The sequence below is a fragment of the Phaethon aethereus genome (assembly GCF_964289735.1).
Source record: "Phaethon aethereus genome assembly, chromosome: 2".
NCBI lineage: Eukaryota > Metazoa > Chordata > Aves > Phaethontiformes > Phaethontidae > Phaethon > Phaethon aethereus.
Window position 1 is genome coordinate 87,325,611 of NC_138582.1, and position 26,842 is coordinate 87,352,452.

At 37.3% G+C, this 26,842-nt stretch overlaps 1 protein-coding gene across 2 annotated transcripts in view; it reads right to left on the minus strand.

Annotated features, from left to right (window-relative positions):
* The window catches only part of CDH12 (cadherin 12), a gene marked incomplete at both ends in the record, with an annotated part of 171,763 nt that overhangs the window by 129,494 nt on the left and 15,427 nt on the right, over nucleotides 1-26,842 (minus strand). For both annotated transcript variants that reach the window (XM_082015102.1, XM_082015101.1), the window contains one exon: nucleotides 3,477-3,771. In XM_082015102.1, coding sequence (XP_081871228.1) covers nucleotides 3,477-3,771 — 295 coding nt within the window. The remainder of the gene's footprint in view (nucleotides 1-3,476; nucleotides 3,772-26,842) is intronic.

Here is a 26,842-nt window from a genome sequence, read left to right on the forward strand (position 1 = left end):
TTTTAGAACACAGTAAACATCCTGCTAACATTTTTTTTCTTAGTGAAAAGTGTATGAAGGAATTTGGCTCCCAGTAAGGAATGCACCACTAAGTAAAAATGGCAATCCTAAAATTATCTTCTCTTCATAAAAAGCTAAAAGATATGCATTACCGTAGTCTTTTTAAAGGAGTGATATTGATTATAGGGAAAAACAAAGAAACCCCAGTGTACAGAACTGTAGAAGCATCTTTAAAATAACCTCAAAGTGAATTTGAAAGAAAAAAAAAAGGAAACATGCATGGAAAATAACAAAACAAAGTTCTTCGAAAATCTACCATGAAAAACTGGGGTATGACAGATATTCCTAAATCATACCTATGTCCAGAAAACCAGATAATGAGGATCCTATGAATTTCCATCTTTTTGTACCTTGTCCAGTAAAAAATCACCAAGGTCCAGGATGAAGCTGAAACACAATTTTATTATAACTCTGTGACTGGAACTCTGAATCTGGGGATGAATGCTATGGAATTTTTCAGCCACCAAAGCTTCAGTGACAGCAATTAGTATGAAAGCCAGAGATGTTACGAAACTGAGAACAATGCAGCCATGACAATTTTTAAAATGTGTGTAAAGAATCTGAAGGACATTTTTCTTCCCAAGACTTCCCAGCCCCACACAATCCTCTCTTATGGCTGCAAACTGTGGTAGCTCAAGGATGTTTTATACAATTCCGTTTATTTCACTGTCCAAACGGAATACATACTGTGTATTTACACTACGTGTTAAGTCTTGGGGATTTTATTAGCTATTTCGCTACCCCTCTATTCCTCTTTCGACATGAACTCTGGCATCCATATTTTGCTCCTTATTACCAATAACCTTAGGAAAAAATACCAAACTGAGTAAACCTTTGCATGCGAGTGTTATGCAACAATAAAAGACAGAAAGTCACTAGTCACAAAAGTTGTCAGGACCATAGAAAGATAAGAGCGGGGGAAAGTCATGTTGTAGTGCATTTCCCACAACAGAAACAGTGTCCATGAATGCAGTTCATGAGAGATACTGTTGCAAAAATATAGTAAGTGAAGTTTAGGACACTTGGGAATTGAAAACTGGCAACTAGAAAATGAATGTTTAAAAAAATAGATAAGAGGAAGAGTTTACCAGGGGTTTTGCCTAAGCCAAGACAACCGTATGCTGCACCGGCTAAAAAATCAAAGTGATTTTCAATGTCAGCCTCAGGCAGTGGTAGGTCTAGGCATCTCTATAGGTGCAACTAAATGGTACTGATGCTAAGAAGCAGTTGATTTAGATCCTCTGAGAAACCTGTGCTTGCATCAGGTAGCAAAAGCATGGGTAAGAGAGAGGAAGAGAGTGGAGACCTACATCAGAGAAGGCACAATCTCCTGGCACATCACCGGCGAAAGAAGGCATTTCTGGATATTTTTGCTGCAAGACAACCCAACAGCAAAAACTGTTATCTGCTTTAGTAACCACTAATTGGGTTTAGGCCTCCATTTAGGGCACTATTTCCTTGCCTTGTCTTTTCTGATCAATTTTCATCCATGTTTTATTCTTCTTACAGCGGAAAATTAAAATTGTTATGAATAAACCTTCTAGAGGAAGCGAATATGACTGAATAAAGTGAAGATCAAGAGGGTGCGTTTTTGCCATAGCATCTACTGCCGTTTTTCCAAAGGAAAATAAATTGAAAAGTATTTCTTTTAAAATCCTGTATGCATGACTCAGTTGCATCTCATTTAGTCATACAAATTCCAGCCAATGTAAAACCCACAATGCATGGCATACCTTGAAGAGAATTTCCCATTAAAAAAAACCAGTTAGCATTTTGTCTGCTACTGCACACACATATTTATGAAAATAAGAAAGGAAGATGGAGGGAGAGCAACAGAGTGAGAGAATGAATGCATGCACTGTATTCTGCTGTGTAAATAGCATTATTCATTATATTTTTCTCATTTCTCTCTGATCATGTCTTAAAAACAATATAACAACCAACCATACATTCACTGGTGGGAAAATTTTATTCTGAACTTGCAACAGAAATAGATTTGAAAATATAAAAAATGTTTTCCATCTATAAATAATATAACTGTAAATAATTTTACTAGGCATCTCTAAGGGGCAACAACAATAGTGCACGTATATAGTGAAACTATAGACACACCTCTATGTGCCTATAGTAAACTCATCTCTACACATGCATGAGATTAACGTGATCATCTCTGAACGTCTACCCATATCACATATTAACACATTCTACTACTCTTTATGACAAAATTTAAAATACTACCTCATTAATTCCATATAGCAACTTGTGTATATAGCTAGCTGCCACACAGATTGTCTTTCAAAACATCACCCTCTGAGCTGCATAGCTGAAGGCACAACAGGATCCCCCTGCACATTTCAGAGTCAGAAAACTTCCAAAACTGTTAGCAACTACAGGGAGTACTAAATGACTAGTACTGGCTTGTGAAGTACTTGGAAAAGACAGTTTAGGAGAGAGAATGGCAATAAGCTGAAACTAGGATCGGGAAGTTAAAGGCCTTGCAGCCCAGAACGAATTAATTTCTGGTGCCCGCAGGGAAGCCCGAAGTGCCGCCTGGCAGCAGGACACAAGCAGTGTGCTTGTGTTGCAATCACACTGCTCAGAACCACTGCAGAAGCAGCTGTCAGGCAGAGACCCGAAGGGCCCATTTAGTCAATTCTCCTGCTCCAAAGCAGGATCAATGCTCTTTATGTCTTTCCTGGCAAATGTCTATTGTGTTGTGAAAATTCTTTAAAAAAAAACTATTCCAGTGCTTCAGTATCCTTACTATAGTCCACCTTGCTTTGGAGAGAAAATTATTCTCTCCTCTGTGCACTAGCTTTTTGAAAACTTACCATGTTTCCAATCAGTCTTATCTTTTTTTTTTTTTTTTTGACTTGAGAATCCACTGCACTCAATATTTTCTTGGACATTACATTTTTGAGACCTTGAGCCAGTCTTGCTGAGCCTCTCTGACTCCCATTCTTGCATTGTGGACAGCCAGGTGATGGCAACCGTTAACATTCAGCACCCACAGTGTAGCAGGACTTGGATAAAGAATTGTCCCCTGATTCATAATTAGGGGATTGTGCAAGTACTGTAGGAGTTTAAAGGCCACAAAGAGAAAAACAGTAAATGGCAAGATGCTGTTTCACCATCTAATTCTATAAGCAAACACTCAACAGTAACTAGGAAGAGAAGGGAAGACCCTTCATCATGTGAAATAACAAGTTTGGGGGTACACAGAACCCCTGGACTTCAGCATATGTGCCTTGAATTATTTTTTTTTTCCTATTCTATCCTTGGAGGCTTGAAGTCACAAGCTTTTAGAAGTTATGTCTTCCTTTCAGCTTTCGCTTTCTTTCCTCAGCAGGGAACACACATTAAGACAATTAAGTAACATGCAATTAGTTATTAAGTGTTTAAAGCTTCTTACTCACCCACTGGAGACATTTCTGGGACACTGGCAACATAAGGCCCATCCAGGAACTTTGGCTCGTTATCATTAATGTCCTGCACTTTGATGATGAACTCTGATTCAGGCTCTAGTGGTTTCTTGGTGTCAACATCTACAGCCTGAGCCCGGAGCGTGTAGAAAGGTTTTTCTTCTCGATCTAGGCTCCTTATGGCATGAATGTCTCCTGTGGTCTCATCAATGGTAAAAACTGTGCCAGCACCATCTCCTGAAAGGGTATATTTAACAGTGCCCACTCCCTTGTCCAAGTCAGAATGAAGCTTGAGAACAAAAATAAATAAAAAAAAAGGGAGGAAAAGAACATTAATGGCTTTTTCTAGGCTGGAAGGCAATGATTGTTCTTATTTTTTTCTCTTATGTAATAAAAGGCGTTAAAGGAACCAATTTCATAGGTCCTTAACTTTATCTCAGTGCATGGAAAAAATGTGGGTGGCATGTTATCTAATATTTCTACCCCCATTTAATACCCAGCACAGACAGTATTTCAAAATTCTACCTGATTTCTCCCATAAATACTGTTCACTACTAAAACCAATAAAGGACTTCACATTTGTTATAAACTGAAATTTAAGACTCGAGATGGAAAACAACCAATAACCACATCAAACAAACATGAGATGACATGAGAGAGTGTAAAAAGCTTTCATAAGCATTTGCTTTCAGAGAAGTAGAAGGGAACTATCTAATCTTCGTTTCACACACAAGAGCTTTACAGAATCTTAAACTCAAAGTCAACCATGGTTAAAAAAAGACAATATACACTTCTTAATTACAGTAAGTGCTAAACAGAACTAAAAATACTACCTCTTTTACACAAAATTTTGATTGTTTCTGTCCTTTCCGAGATAGTCACATTGCAGACAGTGTGAAGTTAGGAGTTCTCTTGCTCATTGGAAGAATACAGAACTCAATCATTTCTGCATTAACTCAATTATTTCTGCCTTAAATATCAATGTACACATTTACCAGGCTGTTAGTATGTTAAATCTCTATTTCTAATGTGAAAAAAAATAATTGAATACAAGCTCTTGGACATTTTTGTCCCTTTGATCAGTGTCTATACTATTATAATGTGGCCTTAAACACTATTTCAAATGCAAGAATTTTTTAAATCAAAATACAGTATGATGAATTTCTTTCTCAGATGCCTTTATCTGTGCCATGCTCATCCTTCAAATAAATCTAAAATTTTTGAATAGATACTCAAGGTTAGATCTCTGATACTGAAATAGCTTTTAAAATATTCACCCACTTGTCCCATCTAATGAGGACTAAAGAGAGCTACTGTAATGGACACAGGTTGGAATGGAGTTTTCAAGAGTGAATTCACTTAAGCAGTATGGTAAAGTGATTATGGATATAGGCTTTATTTACATGATGTACTGCCCAAGGTGAAACACAATAGAGGAAACATAGGACATGAAAGGAGATTATGTAGAAAATGAATTACTGAGAAACTAAATGGTTTTGGTAATGGGGCAAGAAGCTAAGCTACAGAGAAAGAAGTAAAGGCAATTATTAACATTTATAGCTATTGCCTTGAAATTGAAAATAGGTCCTTGTGACCGTGGAAGAGGTCATGGTTTGTGGGACAGAGCGAACATGAACATAGTCTCTCCTTTGTCTACTCTTTCATCTCATCATCCCTGCTCAGTGAATATACTAGATTCTGATCTTTCATCTAGCTGCCCCCTGCATGTGATTTAAATTCTCTCTCCAGTCTCAAGTAAAGCATTTTTCTTCTTGAGTTCACTGTGGAAAGATTCAAAGGAAGTTAATTCTTTTCCTCCTGGGGTATTAAATATTTTCTTGTTTGCAAAATGAAAAGATAATGCAGCCTGAGATAATTAATGTCTATTTCTTCCTCATAATTTTAATTTAAGTGGCTCACAAGCTTCCTGCTGTTCCATTATACCTTGCTCAGTTAAAACTTAGTATTTTCCCTCCATTATCATATAGAAGCTTACAAACACACATGGAGTGGAAAGAAATATCAAGATGATTATAAGAAAGCTCAAAGAAAAAAAGTTAGAACTTTATAAAGGGACCCACACCATTTTATTACTTGTGTCCCTGTATTAAATAAAATATGTCTGGACTTTATTGTGAAGTCTACTTTGTTCCATACTCCTGGAAGTAAGAATATCACATAGCAAAAGAAAATGGTTTCCAAGCACGGATTTGTAAACAGGGAAACATGCCGAGAGTATTTTCTCTACTCCCATCTTTTGTCATCAGATTTGGAACTAAAGCTGAGACAGTTGAGTGTCTTTCTGATTGCCAGCTGAAGGGTTTATATTCAACTAGTAAAAAATTAGGCTGCATTGCATGTGTTACCCAAGCACTTGGATTATACTAGAGAGAAATAATTATAGTTGCTTCCCCTAGCTGGGCAAAAAGTTAAAAAATATAACAAGAAAAGCAAAACAAGGGCTCCTAAGAGAAAGAAAGAATGAACTACAAAGACAAGCATAGCTTTTTTCAAATGTATTGGAGCAAAAATCTTTACAACTGGCAGCCTTAGCAATCCTACAGTTACAGATGTGTTTACTGTGCTTCACAAATATCACTTAGTTTGTATAACCTAGGAACCATTCCATTGATTTAAGCAGAGTTGTATTGCTTTACATTAGCTGGGATCTGTCACATCACATTTATTCATCAAATCACACTAATCTGCTGATTTCAATATAGGCTTCTTAGATGTCATTGCTGGACAATGGGCAAGTGTATGCTTATTTGTAACCCACATTGAGCTATGCAATTTGTGGGGCAATTCAAGATTACAAAGTGTCTTATTACTGTAGCAAAATAGCTGACTGATTTAATTTTAAATTAACTAAATTCTCCAAACACAAAGGGCAAGCAGTACTGAGATTCAAATACAAGGACAGAGAGAGAGGAACTATCATTAGTTGGACTTGCACAATGCTAGAAAATAATTCTGACTTTCAATGCCTGAAATTTTCCAGAAAGCAGTTTAAGCTAAAGAATAAGTGCTTGCTAGTGTGTCTCTGATTTATGTGTTACAAGCTGTATTGCACTGGAAGAAAAGACATTTACTTTTTGTGCTCAAAAACATGAAGAAGATTTGTGAGAGACTAGTTTTCTGACACTGTATCCACTGATAGTTTTGGTTTTGTACCCCATTTCTCCTTCTTCCTAGTACTTAATTTCTAATTCTTGCTCTGTTGCTACATTTGAGCAAAACTACAGGGCAAGAGAACAAGTACTCAAATCTTACCTAAATCCCCCTAATGTTCTTACATTTCAGAATTACTTGAATTTATTGAGACAAGGTTATACAAATGATTGTATTCACATGGATTTTTCTTACTGTTACATTTTCTCTGTAAATCCCGAATATTAAAAATGTCACGAAGGTTTGGAAATGCGAGGGATTAATTTCTACTTTTGCTCAAATCTGCGCTGTTATTCTTACTACCTAAGTGACTAGCTCTGACTAGATCTTTGGGCAAATCTGCCCCAAGTGTAAAATTAATGATTTCTTGCAGCAAATTCTGTTAGTACAGAAAATCATTAATATTTTTTTGTGGTGGCAGATCATCCCATAATTCTTGATAATGTGTGCAAACAATAACACACATGGCAAAGAAAATGACTGATAAAAAAATCAAGTATGAATAACAAGATGGAGAGTATTGTGAAATATATTGCATAAATCCGTGCAGAAACTATGACAGTGCTCTTGAATAATTTGCAATACCAGATGCCAGAGTGAGTCAGTCTACAAGTCTATGTGATCTAGCAATCTGCTTCAGCTTATAACTAGCTGGAAGCTAGTTTGCTTGAGAGAGGATGAAAAAGTTGGTAACAACTCTCTATAAGCACATGTGGGAGAAATTATTTATTCAGTTCTTCAGGTAGTTATGTCCTATTCCTAACATGCAGTATGATTATTTGTATTTTAGCAATAAATTAAGACCATACTGCTTCAATAGCTCAGTGTTATTAACTCAGTATCACTTCAAGAATTCATACACCTGCACAAACGTTTTGATATTACATATGAAACCACATGAAAGATCCAGAAATGCATTAGCTGACGTACTTCAAGAACTGCTGTATACTCCTAGCTAAATTCAACATGGCAGTAGTATGGATCAGAAGTATTTGTTCTTTGGTGCTGATTTGCTCCTCCGCATTCTATGCATCTGATCCACAACTGCATATCTTTTCTTAAAAACTGCAGTGGCTTGCACTAGCAATCTTACAATGATTTAGAAACTTACATTTGTAAATTCACAGACATACATAAATAAATAAGAAGCAAAAGAAGCTTAACATATTGCAAGATAGTCTATCCTTAAAATGAAGTAATCACTATACCCTGACAGAGCATGCAAGAACAAGGGCTATGACATTCACTAGGATTGCTGCGATCTTAATTTCACAGCAACACAGATATTGAAAAGTTGTTTTATGAATTGACTGATTCCTTTTCTTAATTTCCCATCCATATACAATGAAAAAAAAAAAAAGGTAGAGAAAGAAAAGAGGAAGAAGTAAAAAAGTTTTAAATGTCAAAGAATGTTTAACATCCCTAAATTGATATATTCACCCTGTGATATACTTTGAGATTCTAAGTCTTATTCCATTGCCAATTTCACAGGCTGAAAAAAAAAATCACAGTTCAATGTATTTATTGCTAGTAGATCAATATGAATGCTATATTGCAGTGCATATCTGGACTGAAAACATCGCTAAGTATTCTGAGATATTAACCCTCCCTTGTATGCACAGTGGTACTAGATATCCATCCCATATGTGTATCTTTACATCATTTTTCATTATTCAAATGATGAGTTAAAAGAAAGATGAACAAAAAAAAAGAAAAGAATGATTTTTTTAAAGGTCTTTTGGAAAAGATGGTTTTATTTCCTTGCAATAGGAAGGGGTGTCTTTGTACTAGCTTTGTACAGGGTTTTTACAAAAGACCCCCGTCCATGACTAAGTTTTCTTAATTCTATGAGAATTTTAAACAATAATTTAAAAAATCAATTAAAATATATATATTAAAAAATAAACATATATATAAATAAAGGTACAAAGTATAAAAAAAAATAATTACTTGAACTAGCAAACTGTCCATGTCATATCACCATGACTAATTTTCTTAGGGATGTATTACTATGGTTTCTTTTCCTATGTTCAGTAAAATAACTACTTCCAAGGATTGGCCTTCTGTCTAATTTTTATCAAAATGGTAATAGACAACATGGTTCTGCATTCTGAGGTATACTTTGTACACTGCCCAAATTAGATGAGAATACTTTCTTATTTAAGAGGAATTAAATAAAAAAGATTTTCTACTCTTTTTTCTAAAGATTCCTGTTTGGCAAATAAAGCTGAGTTTTATTTAAATTAAAACACCAATTATCCAATTAAATAAAACATTATGTCCTTCTGTCATGGGGATTTAGTTTAAGCATCCTAAGTCAGACCAGGTTTTTCCAATAATGAGTGTGATTGCCAGTTAGTAATATGATGGCAAATAAGTCATTAGCAAGGAATAAAAACAGTACCTAACCTGGTCGGTTGAAATGAATCCTCATGCCTACCAACATCAGTAACTTGAGGTGTCAGAGATTGTTAATTATCTAATTCTGCTCTACAATAATATTTTTGCTGCATTATGAAAATAATAACACTTGCAAAAGCACATTCCACATTTTTTCTTTCATGAAGCTCAATTGCCCACAGGCATAAAAAAATAGTTAAATAAAAAAATGCACTAGTAAAATATTGAAAGAATAAAAATCTGTCAGTAATATCTCATTATAACTTGATTATTCAAGTGATTATACATGTAAGTTACAAGTTGCATATTTTTCTGACGATGACTTGACATCACCATTTCAGTGGGAGCTGATGCATACAAAAACACTGTGTCCTGGTCCTCTCCATTAAACTTTAATGGAAGAATCAATATCAGAAGTAATTTTTAAAATTATTCTTACTAAACTCATATAACTCTATGTTGTAATGTGCTCTGTGTATGTATATTGATAGCTTTAGGTCCACAGCTAGTTGAATTCCATTTGACAGAAACGTTTTGTAGAATGGTAACAGCTGATGGAACCACAAATCTGCTGAGGCCTCTAGGTATTACCACCGTAAAGTGACAACTTAATCACAGGTTCCAATAACAAATTCCAGTATTGGCCATTGGAAAACAGAAGACAAAATTTGAGGAAATTTAACAACTTCCAATTTCTTCTTTCTCCAATACGATTTTATACATCTCGTTGAAGTAATATCAGCTACAATGAAGCGTGCAGCTGCTGATGACAGCTCAGTGGAAAATGATTTCACCATCTCATTAATTTTTTATAATTTCAGAATTTTTCAAAGTATTTAATAGGAACAGAGCAGGGGATTGAATCTGAAACCCTCGCAGTCCAAAGACCTTAATGCATCAGATGGGAAAGGTGAGGTTGTTCCATGTATCCTCATGCACAGTTGTGACCTTTTTCTTTCTTTTCACTGCTGTGTGCCTGAAACCTGTGATAAACTATCTTCTGGTTTGAAGGAGTCTCTGCAAGACATAACCTGTTACAAATGAATGCATTTCAGCTGGCACCAGTGGAGCTGGTTCGATTTACACCTGTGAAAGCACTGGCACTCCCTCTGTCCCGGTGCCTGGCTGCACTCCCAGTGGCTAAGTGGGAACGTAATGCTGATGCCTGTAACTGAGAAATAGAAATGAGGGAAGGGAATTTGCCACAAACAGGATCTGGGGAAAAATCATCACAGCTTTCAGCAGCAGATACTTGTATTCCTTTTCAAGACAATATTTATTTTTTAATTCTGAAAACTAAATGAAAAAAAGACAACATTACAATGAAATTCTACATTTTTGCTATTTAATCGTGCAAGACCTGCAAAACACCCAATGGCATTGCTGTAATTAATGAAATGATAAGTGTAGAGGGGCGGTGCTCTTTTTAGGTAGTATATAAGATTGTAGTATTTCCTTTTTGAAAGAGGAATCGCTGTAAGAATATCAAAAAGACCTGCATCTTTCTGGATGCCACATACTGACAGTAATACATTATTTTTCATTATGTTCCCTGCTGTATCCCTTCTACAACATATACAAAAAAGATCAATGCATGAAAATATGAATTATGCTGTATAAATAAATATAACAAAAATAGATACTAAAGACTTAGGAAGCCTTTACATGAAACATGCTATAACAAAAATTCTAAGACAGTTATTAGAGTTTATAATATCTAACTGCTTAATTATTTTTATGAAGATAATCTTTCTGAAGATCATCAGATAAACATTGTTCAAAAAGTTGAGAAGAAGGAACCTTATATTGCAAAGTGTCACTGAAATTAAGCTGTTAGCCAGGTTAGATATTTTCAGTTTCAAATGAGGAGCTTATACTCGTGAAATTAAATGACAAAATTTAATTTTTTTCAAGGGTGTGTGAATGTGATTCATTTTCTTTAGAATTATACTCTATAGATGTCTTAAGCTACAAGGTATAAAACCATGGTTTATTTTCCTTATTCCTTATATGTTAACTACTAGGGCTTTACATGGAAAATAGCATTAGCATCAGAGGACACATGCTTGAATACCAAATTCAACATGATCAATATATAAGAGTACTCACAATCACAGAAACATTAAGGTTGGAAAGGACCTTCAAGATCATCAAGTCCAACCATTAACCCAACACCACCATGCCCACTAAACCATGTCCCGAAGTGCCACACGCACCTGTTTTTTGAACACTTCCAGAGATGGCGACTCCACCACCTCCATGGGCAGCCTGTTCCAATGTTTGACCACTCTCTCTGTGCAGAAATTTTTCCTAATATCCAATCTAAACCTCCCCAAGTGCAACTTGAGGCCATTTCCTCTTGTCCTATCACTAGTTACTTGGTAGAAGAGACCACCACCCTCGTCGCCACAACCCCCTTTCAGGTAGCTGTAGAGAGCGATAATGTCTCCCCTCAGCCTCCTTTTCTCCAGACTGAACAACCCCAGTTCCCTCAGCCGCTCCTCATCAGACTTGTGCGCCAGACCCCTCACCAGGTTCGTTGCCCTTCTCAGAATCACAGAATCACTAGGTTGGAAAGGACCTTCAAGATCATCAAGTCCAACCATTAAACCAGCGCCACCATGTCCCCTAAACCATGTCCTGAAGCGCCACATCCACACGTTTTTTGAACACTTCCAGAGGTGACTCCACCACCTCCCAGGGCAGCCTGTTCCAATGCCTGACCACTCTCGCAGTGAAGAAATTTTTCCTAATATCCAATCTAAACCTCCCCTGGCACAACTTGAGGCCATTTCCTCTTGTCCTATCGCTGGTTACTTGGGAGAAGAGACCAACACCCTCTTCGCAACAACCCCCTTTCAGGTAATTGTAGAGAGGGATAAGGTCTCCTCTCAGCCTCCTCTTCTCCAGACTAAACAACCCCAGTTCCCTCAGCCGCTCCTCATACGGCTTGTGCTCCAGACCCCTCACCAGCTTCGTTGCCCTTTTCTGGACACGCTCCAAGCACCTCAACATCCTTCTTGTAGTGAGGGGCCCAAAACTGAACACAGGATTCAAGGTGCGGCCTCACCAGTGCCGAGTACAGGGGCACGATCACTTCCCTACTCCTGCTGGCCACACTATTTCTGATATAGGCCAGGACACTGTTGGCCTTCTTGGCCACCTGGGCACACAGCCGGCTCATATTCAGCCGGCTGTCAACCAGCACCCCCAGGTCCCTTTCCACCAGGCTGCTCTCTAGCCACTCCTCCCCAAGCCTGTAGCGTTGCATGGGGTTGTTGTGGCCAAAGTGCAGGACCCTGCACTTGGCCTTATTAAACCTCATACAGTTGACCTCTGCCCATCGATCCAGCCTGTCCAGATCCCTCTGCAGAGCCCTCCTACACTCCCACCCAACTTGGTGTCATCTGCAAACTTACTGAGGGAGCACTCAATTCCCTCATCCAGATCATCAATACAGATATTGCACAAGACTGGCCCCAGAACCAAGCCCTGGGGAACACCGCTTGTGACCGGCCGCAAGCCAGATTTAACGCCATTCACCACAACTCCCTGGGCTCGGCCATCCAGCCAGTTCTTTACCCAGCAAAGAGTACACCTGTGTAAGCCACGAGCCACCAGTTTCTCCAGGAGAATGCTGTGGGAGACGCTATCAAAGGCTTTAGTGAAGTCCAGGTAGACAACATCCACAGCCTTTCCCTCATCCACTGGGCGGGTCACCTGGTCATAGAAGGAGATCAGGTTGGTCAAGCAGGACCTGCCTTTCATGAACCCATGCTGGCTGGGCCTGATCCCGTGGTTGTCCTGCAGGTGCCCTGTGAGCACTCTCAAGACCAACCGCTCCATAATCTTCCCCGGCACAGAGGTCGGGCTGACAGGCCTGTAGTTCCCAGGATCCTCCTTCCGGCCTTTCTTGTAGACGGGCGTCACATTGGCAAGCCTCCAATCATCTGGGACCTCCGCTGTTAACCAGGACTGCTGATAAATGATGGAGAGTGGCTTGGCAAGCTCCTCCGCCAGCTCTCTCAGTACTCTCGGGTGGATCCCATCAGGCCCCATAGACTTGTGGGTGTCCAGGTGGTTTAACAGGTCCTTAACTGCTTCCTCCTGGATTATGGGCAGGTTATTGTGCTCTCCATCCCCATCTTCCAGTTCAGGGGGCTGAATACCCTGTGGATACCTGGACTGGCTATTGAAGACTGAGGCAAAGAAGGCATTAAGTACCTCAACCTTGTCCTTGTCCTTGGAGACAATGTTCCCCGCCATATCCAGTAGGGGATGGAGATTCTCCTTGCCTCTCTTTTTGTTGTTAATATATTTGTAAAAACATTTTTTATTATCCTTTACGACTGTGGCCAGACTGAGCTCTAGCTGGGCTTTTGCCTTTCTAATTTTGTCTCTGCTTGACCTAACGAGATCCTTGTACTCTTTGTGAGTTGCCTGACCCTTCTCCCAGAGGTGATAAACTCTCCTCTTTTCCCTGAGTCCCAGCAAAATCTCCCTGGTCAGCCAGGACGGTCTCCTTCCCCGCCAGCTCTTCTTACGGCACATGGGGACCTCCTGCTCCTGCACCTTTAAGATTTCCTTCTTGAAGACTGTCCAGCCTTCCTGGACCCCTTTGTCTTTCAGGACTGTCTCCCAAGGGACTCTCTCAACCAGTGACCTGAACAGGCCAAAGTCTGCCCTCCGGAAGTCCATGATAGCAGTTTTGCTGACCCCTCTCCTTACTTCGCTCACAACTGAGAATTCTATCATGTCATGGTCGCTAAGCCCAAGACGGCCTCCGACCACCACATCTCTCACCAGTCCTTCTCTGTTTGTAAACAGCAGGTCAAGCAAGGCACCTCCCCTGGTGGGCTCACTCACCAGCTGTGTCAGGAAGTTATCCTCCACACACTCCAGGAACCTCCTAGACTGTTTCCTTTCTGCCGTGTTATACTTCTAGTAGATGTCCGGTAGGTTGAAGTCCCCCCCAAGAACAAGGGCCAGCGAATGCGAGACTTCTGCCAGTCGCTTATGGAATGTTTCATCTGCCTCTTCATTCTGGTTAGGTGGTCTGTAATAGACTCCCAGCAGGATATCTGCCTCATTGGCCTTCCCCCTCATCCTCATCTAATCTCATCTAATCTAATCTCATCTACTAATGGGTCATGACATTATGAACATTTTTTTCTTGAGATTTAATTTCCCATGGAAGCTATAACTACAGCTGCTCAGTTGCACAATGTTTGGATTTTTTCTCTCATAGGAATTGCCCTACTGATTCCAGTGGGAATACCTTTGTGTATTCTGTAGGATTAGCTATGAATATGTCATAGGGAAGACAGTGTACCATATGCCCTTCTGCTGCTGAAATTACAGACAAAAAGACAGCTGCCTGTTGATGGCCGCCATGGCAAATAGGGACTATGGAATGACATCCACTGCTGGAAGAGATCATGGCTCTGGGCAGCTTCCCGCTCCTTCCCTTGGTGGCATTCAATTCTCCACCCCAAAATATCTGGAGCTAATTGAATTCCCTTGAACACCGTTATATTATATGGTCCCACCTACTTAAAGAAGTTGAATAGCTGGTCTTTGTACGCCTGGCTCTTCTGAAATTAATTATGGAAAACTCAAACTTCCTGCTGGAGTTGCTTTTCTGAGGAGGCAGCAACCTGTATGAGGGACAGTAGCTGTAGAGCAGCATATATTTCCACACCACAACTGCAACTAGGAGAAGAAACATAGCTCCAACTATGTAGTTATGAACATCTAAAGGCACAGTAGTCATGAAGCCAGTTATGTCCTACTGTTAATCAGTCCCTAACACAGAAAACTGTGGTTAGGAGTTAGCTGACCTCCATAGTCTTAGAAATTCACACACAATGTGAATCGCAAGCCTGAGTCTGGCTCCCTGACTCAGCTCTGCAAAATATCCAGAGATAGCTTCTCTGGAAAGTCAAAGGCTCAGTATAATTCCTAGAAACATACCCTCCACAAGATTCCCTAAACTAGGTTTACCCTGCTTTAGGAAGCCACAACTCTCTAACACGCAAAGATATGAAAGGACACAGATCACCCTACAGACTTCTGTTGTGTTACTCAGTGGTCTACCTATGATGAAATCTTTTCTGTGTGTACATCTCACAGATGATAATATTAATAATGAGTTTTTAAAATCACTGAAAAATGGACAACTTTTAAGTATTTTTAATAGGAGCCCTGTCATAAATCAAAAAGAACATGCTCCCATAGTTAGAACATGAAAGGAAAGACTGGAGCTGTAGGATCTCCTCCTTTTTGAGTAAACACATTGTTGGAAACATATGCTGAAAGAGTATCAGTTTAAGTCCGTTGCATTTGGAGAGGTCAAAGATTCTAAACCGATTATAAAAGCTTATGCTTAATTTGACATTGATTGGAACTTCAAGTAGTAAATGAATCTTCTGCTGTTTCATTTTTTATTTATATCAGTACGCTCTTAAATTCCAGTCTGATCCTGGGGGGGGCTGTGTAGAACAAAGGTTTATTAAAATCCGTTGGCACTGATTAAACTTTCTTCTTTTTGATCTTTTCCTTATTATATTTTTTCAATATTTCAAATATTTTTATTCACCGACTGTACTGAAAATTATTATAATAACTCTCTTCCTCATTTATTTAAATTTAATGTTATGTTAAATACAAAAAACTTCTTCTGTAAATCACACGCTGTAAAGCACTGTCAGTTAAGGTGTCTCTTTTTGATAATGACACAGTAGAACAGATAAGGAATGACAGAGTAGGAAGATTCTGCCTCAACCTGTCTATCACTGTGACAAGGTATATTATTATAAACTATTTGATGACCTGTTTTTTCTAAATAGGAAAAAAAAAATCTTAGTTTTTATCACAGAGGTGAAAAATACTAATTTTTACACATATATTAGTGATAATTTTAAGGCATTTACAGGCACAGAATTTTATGAGCAAAACAAAATATCTTCTGAATTTTTAATATCCTTGTCTTAACTTAAGGTGGTGCAAAAAAACCCAGGCAAGCAAGCACAACACAACACAAAAAATGCAAAATAATCCAGCAGCCAAGAATCACTAATGCTCAATGTGTATGAGGTATAGGAATCGAAAGTAAAGCAGAGAAGCTGAGAGACTTCTGTGCCCAGAGGTCTCAATTCCAAGAACGCACAATCACGTGAATCATGTTCTAGTTGCAATATTTCCTCAGAACAATGTTATTAAAGGCTGTATTAATGAAATTGCCTTTTCACACAGCAACTATTGATTTTCCTTAGGTTTCGGAAGAAGCATAGGAAAGGGTTGTGTTGTATGTATTTCTTTCATTCCAAACGGTTTCAGATTAAATATTCTTTGAGCATGAAACTGTAACTTGCTGTGCATTTTCTACAGTGTTGAGACAAACTTCCTGCAATGCTGATTGAGGTCTAGGTACTATTTAAACTATTACGCAATAAACAGCAGTCCTTCCACTTTTTCAAACTATTTGCTGAAGCTGGTTTCTGGTCTGATCAACTGACATTGTTTGTCTCGAGGACTTAACAGTAGAGTAACAACTTATGAAATTCTGCGGCCCCAAAGTAAGTAGGTTCAACAGATTAAGAAGAGAATGAGATTAATGAAGAAATTACTATAGAAAGAGAAGCAGAAACATGGTTTTGAGATGACTAAGTTAATGCGGTCACTCTGGAGGAAGAGGGACTTAAAAGTGCTTTAAGAAGTGTGTGCCTTGCAGGCCTGCTTGTGCATTACCTCCTGCACATGATGACCGTTCTGCAACATGACACAATTTCATATTCAGAACGACAACTAAAATCAGTGGTGCAAGCTGGTGCATACTGTCAGAGGAAGAAGGTCTACTTGAGAAAAAGGCTGTATTAATTTCCAGCTCCCTCAAAACCAGAAAAACTTTACCGATATAGCTGGCAGGGAGGTGAACTTTATTTCCAATTTCAGAGTTTTAGAAATAATAATGAAGGGGTCATATCTACAATTTTTGACCCAATTAAATATAATTAGGGTCTTCAGGAATAGTACCAGTCATTTCAATAGAATGTGTATGAGGTGGTATTCATGGTATTAAAACTTAGTAAGTTAGACAATATAATAAATAAAACAAATAAATTGGTACAATACAGATAAGTGACTTCTAGCTTTACTTACAGAAATTTTTTTTTGGCAATTTTTGTAAAAATAAGAACATTTCTCTTTCAGTTGGTCTTTTAATAAATCGACCTTTGGATGGGATAAAAGTAGGTTCTTAAGACACGGGTGAAGTGTCGGAATTTGTTCTTCAGGCTTGGACTATTTAAAACAAGCAGCATTTATATGGCACTATGCAGGACAGTATCAAATCACAGAAATCCTGTATATATTGTAAGATATGGATACATTCATATTTCACATATCATTAAGCTGCATTGTGTAAAAGTATCGGTATGCCTTCTCTTTACTAAAAACATCACACCTACGTACTAATAAGCAAAAGAAAGGTGTCTTCCACAGCTCAAGCTTAAATCATTTCTGCTCAAATGGAGCAGTTTAATTATAAATCTGAATGGTGATTGTCTCTGCTGGATTGTCCCAATGCAATTTTTAAAAAGATGTGTTAAGTTTACATGAAGTTATATTCTAGCTATAGCATTTACTTGAAAGATTTACTCATGTTTTTAACGGACAAAGAAAAATGTTCTTAAGAATGAGCAGAGAATATAATAGAATAGATAAAGAAATTAAAGAGCTTTATAATTTGGATCAGAAATTATTGTATGGCTGCAGTAAAATCTCTATTTTGTATAGCTGTGGCTGTACTTATGTTTCATACAGACGAGATGAAAGAACAGTCACCTCTGCTGCTGCTTTTGGGGATGGAGAAGGAAGTGAAAAGCATAGAGCCATTTTACCCCAGAGACAGTGAGTGGCAAGGTTATCGCTACAGAGACCTTGGAAGAGGGAATAAGCAGAAGCGAGGTAGAACAGCTGTGTCTAGGTTGAGTTTATATTCCATCCCTTTTCTGATAGAGCTACTCAATGAAACAACAGAGGTGTTAATTTGTTCCTAATCCTTCTGCATATGGTTCTTCCAGAAGTCCTGGGGAAAATAATTTACCAGGGCAAAATCTCTCTAGGCTCCAGGGAAGCCTAATTGTGTCCATAAAGCTTAAATCTTGGCCTTGAGAAAGTCAATGGCAAAACTCCCATTGTCTCCAATTTTATTCAATAATAATTAGGGCCTTGCAAGTACTAGCAGACTACTCTCCTGCAGACTACTAGCAGGGTACTCCTCTGCAGAGTGAGAGTAAACATTTTCTTTTGTTTTAATTCACATACTTAGGTAAATTTTCTTTTCACTTTTAAGTTTTAACAAACTGAAGATCTCAAAATGGAAGCAACAAAAGACTTGTATTTTCTTGTGTGGAAATCATTCACCATGTCTCTCCCTGAATTTCCAGAACCTCAAATGATACTATCTGATTGCTTCAAGATTCAAGAGATGGGATAAACTTGATCAAACAATGCTTTTTGCAATTTTAACAATAAACCTTCAGTCAGGCAGAAATTACTGTGAAATCCTTCCACTGGTGCAGGAGTTACTGGTTATGTGACAGGGGTTTTATCCATTTATTAATTAACGTTCACAGAAATAAGGCTTCTTTGACTGACAAATGTTGCATGTATGGATAGCTAAATTCACCTGGATTTGCAATATCTGCTAATTATGATCAGTCATATCCACAAAGTGAAGCAGTTTTTAGCAATTTTCCTAAAAAATACTCCTTTGGTGTGATAGATGATTTGCACGTGCCCTTTTTGAATGTAAGAACAGACTTAGCTATTTAATGATAATAAATTCATTGTCTAGAGACCCCTAAGCATCACACATCATCTATTTCCTTTTCCGTCTGCCTTTTGCCTTTAAGTTTTCATGGATTTGCAACACAGTTCTCAAGTTCATCATCTTATGACACTTGCTCCAAATATAGAAACCAGGAGTGAGAAACATGTTTGTGTCTCTCTAAAAAGACAACGTAAACCGACTTATGATAAAGAACAAATTTCTACTTTGTTATTTACTGAATAATAGAGAATCTCTGCTGTGAAAAAGGCACTTTAAGAAAGCACACAATCTAGTGACAGATGAATTTTAACTATACCTGAAAGACTTATGTATAGAAACTACATAATTGTTAATGAGATCACAGAACACTGGTACTTATTCAGAATTGGATCAGTTAACCTTAAACTAATTAGCATCTGTTTGTTAATTAAATGCTTACTCTAGCAATATTTGCACCATGAGTTGAACTGAATTTAACAATAAAGGATAATGTAGTCTAATTTACATAGGACAGTAAGTCAATTACTGTAAGAATCCAATTTATTCAGGAAGGTGATGTATAGACAGAGTGCTTTTTGTTAAACCAAATCAAAGAATGAAGAAGTAATTACACTTATTGACTAATGAATTTTCCAAAAATGAGTGAGCCAGGAGACAGTAGTTATTTCTGTAGCTCACCTTTTTTTGAGGAGAAAATACTCCAGATATACAAATTACTGAATCTGTGGAAAGCTGGTGTTTCTAATTCTATTAACAAAATGATTATTAAAATAGTTCTTTTCAGTTCAAAGTTATTTCTTAAAAAAACTAATTTCTTTCAAGGATATCTGATGGTGATTTATCTTCTGCAGAACTGTATTGTATAGATTCAGTGCAGTGAAAACTGCCTTACAAGATCATTGTCTTGTAAGTATTGCTTACAGTAGTCAGAGAGTATTGCTCTCTAGCATTGAGGCAGGCTATATTTTCCTATCTCATTCAGGAGGCAAGATCTACCTCCTGGGCAATGATCATAGCGTGTGACTATATGAACATAGCAGGTGCAGCCTCTGAAAACACAGTGTGCAATCCACTCATGGAAGGACATGCAAGGCTGTACTCGGTAGTATTGCACTTTATTTACGTATAGCGGTTAACATATAACTACCAAATCCCATATGCACAGCAGGGCACAGGTCTTTCTGTACCAGCCGCATGCCCCACAGAGCTTGTTCTATTAAAGGAACAATGGGGAGTTTGACTCAATACTAACAGAAAAAGAAAAAAGCTTTATGTACAGAGCTTCCCACTCCTGCCCTCATCTTCCACACCTGCATGGGGAAAGAGCCATTCTTCTTGAGCTGCTATGAGATCCAATTTAGAGCTACATCCTTTACTCTAAAACTAAGTCTTTTGAGAGGCTGGCTTAGGGGTATGAAAAGCATACAGCATTCACTTGTAATGGGCCTTTTTAAGCTTCCAGAGTAGATTCATCCCTCACTGGCATCGAGCTGGCCTTGTTTTGAGTGCTGCAAAATATGCTTTGAAAAATCATCTAGCACAGGCAAAAGAAAATATTTAAGCAAAAATGAGCCTTTGATTTACTATATGTGTGCCTTAAAAGTGCATATTTTTCGTTTTAGTGATACATTTACAGGAAACATGAATTGGTATTGTGGGATGCCAAACACCCATCACAATGAAATGTCATGCTATGAAATAATGAATAAACTATGTCCCAGCAAACTTACAACCTTATCAAGATGATGTTCTTTTGTAAGAATTCAACTGAATAATAAATTTTCTATAAATATTATTATAAAATAGATAAAATTAGTAAGGGACCCCTTCTAAAGATTTTTAAATTCATAAATAAATTAAGATTTATTTGCTAATTTGTTCATTAACTTAGACACCTAGTTACACTGGGCTTCGCCAGTATGATTAACAAGCCATTATAACACCTATCTCCCATAAGATAAAAACAATGGGAGAATCTGAAAACTTCTCTTCATTCCACAAAGAAAAAATTGTTTTGTTCATACACATGAAAGAACCTCAGAAATGGTGATTAACCTCTCCCTCAAAAAAACTCTGATACGTGCTCTCTCTACAGAAGCAAGTTTGCCCTCAAAGGGCACTGCTTTCATTTTTAAGAAACAACAAAACTTTCAGAAGACAGAAAAAAAATTATACAGTGGCTCTCAAATTTGCCCATGATCTGTGAATGTCATGACTTTGATCAGCAGATGAATAGGTGTTTCAGCCAGGCTGGGCTATGCAAAGCACAGCTAAGAAGAGATGCATTCCTATCTATAAAGAAGTTATAAGGAAGGGTTACATATCCCAGCTGGAGGATATCTCTCCCTGTGTCTGCAGTCAGCGTTCTAACGTATATCCCTCCTCAGCACAGCAACACAGACGCACCAGAACCACTGAGGGAAGGTTGTAAGGGGCTTCCAGATTACCTGCCCAAAGCGCAAATAAAACTTTGTTCTCCCAGTATTACTGACTATGTTTTGTGGGTTGATCCTGCTGCTACACCTACGTCTGTTCCACAGGAGAAGTATCTGTTGCGCTACATCAGAGCAATAGACACCAGCTCTTTCTCTACTTTGTCCCCAAGAACTCTTACATTTCCTTGCTGAGCAGTACTGCTTGCTGTGAAAAGGATGGAAAAGCACTTTTCCCTGTGGTCAGGCAAAGTAATAAACTAGTCATGGCAACAGCAAATTAGCAGCACATATCAGCACTGCAGGGTGTATATAGGATTTGAGTAGCAACACACTGTCAAAGTCCTGGAGGTATTATGGACTTTGACACAGGAAAGTTAATGATGATCAGGTTCTACAAATCCACATTCATATAAGACCTACAGATGATAACTACATCAATTTACAGCGGGCATTATCAACCCTACGTAGAGGAAGGGAAACAGACAAAGAAATAAAAGCATACAAAGTAGCTCAATAGTACAATTTGTAAAAAGAATTCAGTGAAAATGTAGTGACTTTAATGGCAGTACTCTTTTAGCTGCCTTCTAGCATAATAGCAGCTGTAGACGAGCATTAAGTTTGCTCTTCATTCAAGCCAAAAAACCCCAAACAAAGATCAGAGAAGCAAAGCAGAATAACCTAACTTTATACAACTTCAGGTGGGAACACGTAAGAAATGATCAATCCCAGTAACTCCAGCTGATTCTGAAGAAGAGCAGAGATGATGTTTTTGACAGAGACCACCATCTAAAGCAAACTCATCCTCCTGTATGAAACTGGGTCAGTTCAATGAAAGTTTGAGGATGAAAACACTAAAGGTCAAGAGTGTGGAACCAGAGGGCCTATGAGAAGAAAATTTGGATCATTTATCAGCACAAAAGTAAAAAAATTAAATGAAATTTTCCCAGCTGCTGGTTTTGCACACATAAACATATAGCCACATGTTTTCCATATGCTTGCTTTAGAGTAGTTCTTTTCCTGGTGAGTCATGGAAGAGAAAAAAAAAAGAGAAAAAAGAGAAAAGAAGGAAGAAAAAATGAATATGATGAAACGTGTAAATCATATACATTACTAATGGATGTTGCAGAACAGCTAGCAAATGTTTCCAAAAGAAAGGGCAAATTAATTTTACATAGCCAAGTATTTTAAAAATATGCATTTTATGAGAATCTTAAAGGAAAAAACAGATGGCATTTTAGACTGCATTCTACATACAAGATTTCTCTATCACAGATTGTGAATAATGTATGCATCCTTTCTCATCTCTTTCATATATAAAAGTTCTGAAATATTAATTTTAGTAGTTCAGAAAAAATTACGGTGAATAGTTTCATAAGCACATATTCAGGAGAAAGTACTGGCCTTCACAGGAATAAATATACTGTTAAGAGCATAAACCAATATTTACTTCTTTCCTTCATAACTCCTTTTACCTTTTTTTCACACCAAAATTTTTCTCTTGAAAAATTCATTTTTAATTGGACTATTCTAATTTTCTTTCCATTAAAAAAAGAATTAACTAGACTTCATGTTATCTTTCATTATTGCAGTGAAAAAAATCTATTTAAATGGACCATATTTCCTAAACTAAATACATGAAAAAATAATTTTTCATTTCTCTGTCATGATTATTGTAAGTTTGCATTGCCTGTTTCATGCTTTGTCTTATCAATCAATTAGGATCAAAGAAAAATTTATCAAAATGGAAATCTCTCAGTGACTTCAACATAAATTTGATCTTCTCATCTTTTTTTTTGTTCTTTGCATCGTGTTTTAGACATTGAAAAAAGTAATAGTGGAACATGTTCTAACACAAATAAGACAGAGAATTAACTAAAAGAAAGTGTATGGGCAAATGCAACTTTTACTGAGGCTTTATTTTGTATTTGTAGTCCACCTGTAGACCTCACATGCAGGTCATACACATTTTTGTGAATATATACAGGTATACATACACACACATATACATACTAGAATCTGTGACTATAATTTGGGGGTTATTTATTTAAAAAGTCATTCAACAGCACAGCAGAATATACATATGAGCAAGCAATGCACATTTTTGCTCAAGCAAAAAATTGCCTCTGCCTCTGTACCTTGGAAGCTCATTTCTTCTAATTCAATAGCCCGTCTCTGCTCTGATTTTGTGCAAACCATGTAAAGACATTTTCTAGTATCTAGACTTTTCCAGGATTGTAGACCATGAGAGGTGTACTTTACAAGCATGAAAATGACATATTTATGCGTATAAATTGTATAAATATAAATTGTAGTACAAATATCACAAAAAGCTACTCCAAAACCAAGATCATACTTTCCTTTATACTTTATACTACTATTCTGCATAATTTCTCATCACCTTGAGACTCTTGACTGTAAAAATCACTTCTGCTCCGTAGCTCTTCTTAAAAGAACTGGAAAATTTAACTAAAATTTAGGGAAATAGGGCTGACTAAACATGCTAGCACTCACCTAGCCTTGGGTAGTTTCTCCATATCTATTTTTTATTAGACACAAGCTGTACCTATGTTAGCAAGTAATGTGAACCAGTAAGAGTGGTTCTGTAGAATGAAGCAGCTGATGCTGAGGAACGATGCCCACAATAAATGCACCTCAGTGGTTTTTTGCTACTGACAAGATCTCATCTGGTTCAATGGACTAAGTACCAATTCATGTAGTGCATCCTCTCAACTTATACTTATCCAGAAGTGATCTAGTTTGTACCCTCCAAGACCTCTCTTGATGTGAACAAAAGTACAGCAAGTCTGAATGATCAAGAGATTTGCCTCAAAAGTGCACTTTAGGTTGGAATGAAAATGCTTATGGAGATTTGCCAGCTAACAGGTAACGCACAAATGCCACAATCCTGAAAAATGGTCAGGACAGTATTTAAGAAGGATAATATCCACTTCTTTATTTTGAGAGAATCAAAAACGAGGTTTTTTTTAAAGGTCCAATTTATTTTTTGGACGAAGCTCAAAATGGAAGTAGGCTTTAGTTTATGTTTGCATTGTAAACAAAGGCAATTTCTTTTGAAGTAAAGATATACAGCTCTCATCAGCTGGTTATAAAATTAGTAGTGGTATAATGTGAAGTGAACTGGCATTTAACAGAAAAAAATTAAAATTTACTTTAAAACCCTTGAATCTGAAGATCAATTTTCTGAAAAGGATTTGTGTTAATAAAGTCTGTCAAAATGTGTGGGGTATTGGCAGCATTTAGACAAATGTCACCATTATTTTTCTTTGCCATCATTGGTTTAGACTCTTGTTCATCTTGTCCTTTAGTTTATAACATCCATGAATATTAAGACCATAAATTACTTTCAACTATTTAAATACATGGTCATGCTACAATGTCAATGGCTTTGCAAAGTCCTTGTATAATTTTACCTATATTTATCTTTGTAACTTTTTTTCTGCAGTTTGAGCTACATTACTGGAAAGTAACACTGGAGATAAACTACTGAAGCAAATAACTTCTGCATATTTATCTAATTCATAGCATACCAACTATCATTAACAAACATGGCAAAAGAGCCCACACAAACACACAGAATAAAAGAATTTTTGGTTCCTGTCTTGTGGATATTGGGCAGAGGGGTTGCAGGTTTCTTTTTCCTCCCAAAATAACGCCATTTTATATTTTCTCCAATAATGCAAAATTATCTAATGCATAAAATGTGATCAAATTCTGTACACATTTCTTACTATCTTGCATAGCCTATAGGAAAATTTATAGGCTAATTAGTTATACCATTATTTTTTACAAGTTTTTAACTACTGATACTTGGAGATAATTAAAGAAAATTAGCAGCCTGTCAGAATTATTTAATACACTGAGGAAGCCATTACTTCAGAATCAGTCTCTGGGGCTGGGCTCCCCAAAGAAACAAGTTAACAACCTATTCCAAGGAACACAAGTGAAGAAGCACAAAGCATAATGCAGATAGATTATTATGAGTTTAACAGCACAATACTTTTGATTGCCTGTTTTCTCTGTTATTGTAATAATTCTGTCATCTAGTCTGATGCTCCATAAATACAGTAGGCTAGTGAGGAATTGACAGCATCGCCCTTTTCTCTCCTCTTTCCCTTGAGCTTACCTCACCTAGAAGTTACAAATTTGACATTATTAATGTCAAGACTAGGAATGGGCTTGGAAGATAACTATTTAATCTAAAGAACATTGCACTGGCTGGATGTAGAGAAATTTAATCAGTAATCCTTTGTTTCATTTCCAGGTAGGCAGATCTGCCCAGCTCTCTCAGTTACTGTGTTTTTCAGCGTAGACAGAACTCCCTACTTATAAATTCAGACAATTTCAAACTGTTGACCATTATTTTTATAAAAAAACACATATGAAAAGAATGAAAAAATCAGAAGGATGGACTTTCTCATCTCCAGGGTTTTGATATAATTTTGATAATTACTCTGACAAGTAATTCAGTCTTTCCTGTGCTTCAACTCCCTACTTATGGAAGAGGCTTAGCTCTTTCTTCCCTCACAAAGCCACCACAAGGATAATCATTGCAATGTTCAGATGCCTTAGTAATGAGGTGTATAAAAGCACCTCTCTGAATCAAGGTACTTTATGGAGATGGTAATAATTGCAGAAGACAGAACAATTCATTTTGTGTAGGATCAATTACAATTTATTTAAAAAAAGAAGCTCCTGCAAAACAAAAGAATCGGTTACATATTAATTTATTCTTAAATTGACAGTATATCTAATTTTACTAGCCTGGGTAATGAAATTATGCTATAGTTGCTACCAGGCTCATCTGGCAGAATTTTACACTCAGTTTGCTGAAGAAGGAATAATGTAGTAAGTGCAATTCAGAACCAGGCCTTACAATAGCTTTCCAACATGGCACATAAAGCACTGCAATGATCATGTCAAAATGGTAAATAAACTGATCTTGTCCATATCCCACATGAAAGAAGAACTTATTTTTGGTTCTGTGTTTTGCTATACAAAAAAGCCAAAATTATTGCTTCTAACACAGATAACAAGTGTGTTATTGCCCTTTAACTTTTTGATACTACCAAATTAGTCTATCAGCATAGAAATTACTCAAAAGTAGTTAAATATGGTACTTTTTCAAATACCACAGTAACACATACCTTTACTGAAAAAAATTCTCAGTAAAACGGGTCAGTGTTTCAAGTTTTCAGCAGCTTTATTCCAGTTCTTAAACAGCACAAATGTCGTCTGCCAGCATTCATTAGGATTATGCGGGAATCTCCTGATTCCCCAAACACTCATCGATTTTTTTCCTCGGACTCTACTACTGGCATCAATTAGGGTTAAACTAGAAGCAGTTACCTGCTGTTGGGCTGATACAGCTGGATTTGACATGCAAGAGCTATTAACTGGCTTATATGATATTGCTGCAAAAGTGCTTTCAGACTCTAGAAGATATACATTGCACTAATAACTTCCATAAGACTTTTTTCCTTGGCTTGCTCTTTGACAGT